Source organism: Penaeus monodon, chromosome 28 (genome assembly GCF_015228065.2).
Source record: "Penaeus monodon isolate SGIC_2016 chromosome 28, NSTDA_Pmon_1, whole genome shotgun sequence".
Classification (NCBI taxonomy): Eukaryota; Metazoa; Arthropoda; class Malacostraca; order Decapoda; family Penaeidae; genus Penaeus; species Penaeus monodon.
Genome location: NC_051413.1, coordinates 34,642,332 through 34,642,883, shown reverse-complemented (window position 1 = coordinate 34,642,883; position 552 = coordinate 34,642,332). Strand labels below are relative to the sequence as shown.

Sequence of the window (552 nt, the reverse complement as noted above, 5' to 3'; positions counted from 1 at the left end):
CCTTCATTTTTCGATGGCGAAGTTAAGGCGCGAGAAACGAGGGACTGACCATGGCGAGAGAATAGCCCTGCTTCTGGATCATGTCCACTGCCTGGCGGAAGTTCCGAGCCATGTTGTCTGTGTTGGGGGCAGCAAACCTGAAGGGTTCGCAGTGCCGTGGCAGGACGTCTCCATCCCAAGGGACGTCGCACCTGTCAAGGGGCAAGGGATGAACTACTCGTGGTGCTCCTCGAGAAGCACAATATGTGAAAAAAAAGAAAGAAATTGTACTTTTTTTTGTTGGTGAATAATAATAAGAAGAGAAAACAATAGTGCTCAATATATATATTGAAAGAAGATCTATATGGTAGAGGGAAATGCGATTACTATACAGTGTATATACACCATGGTAATGTTATGGTAAGAAAAAAAATAAATAATGGTATCCGTCGGGTATCCCTATGTTGGGTTGAAATGACAGGTTAGATGAAATTATCTAAGAAATTATCTAAGGGAGATTTTAAAAAATACAAAGGGGTTAATAAGTTAAAAGGGTGACACTCAAAAAATCGT

General features: G+C 41.1%; 1 protein-coding gene across 1 annotated transcript in view; it reads right to left on the bottom strand.

Moving 5' to 3' along the window:
* The window catches only part of LOC119591543 (glycerophosphocholine cholinephosphodiesterase ENPP6-like), a gene marked incomplete in the record, with an annotated part of 12,203 nt that overhangs the window by 5,241 nt on the left and 6,410 nt on the right, over positions 1-552 (bottom strand). The window contains 1 exon segment of the mRNA XM_037940293.1: positions 50-191. Coding sequence (XP_037796221.1) covers positions 50-191 — 142 coding nt within the window.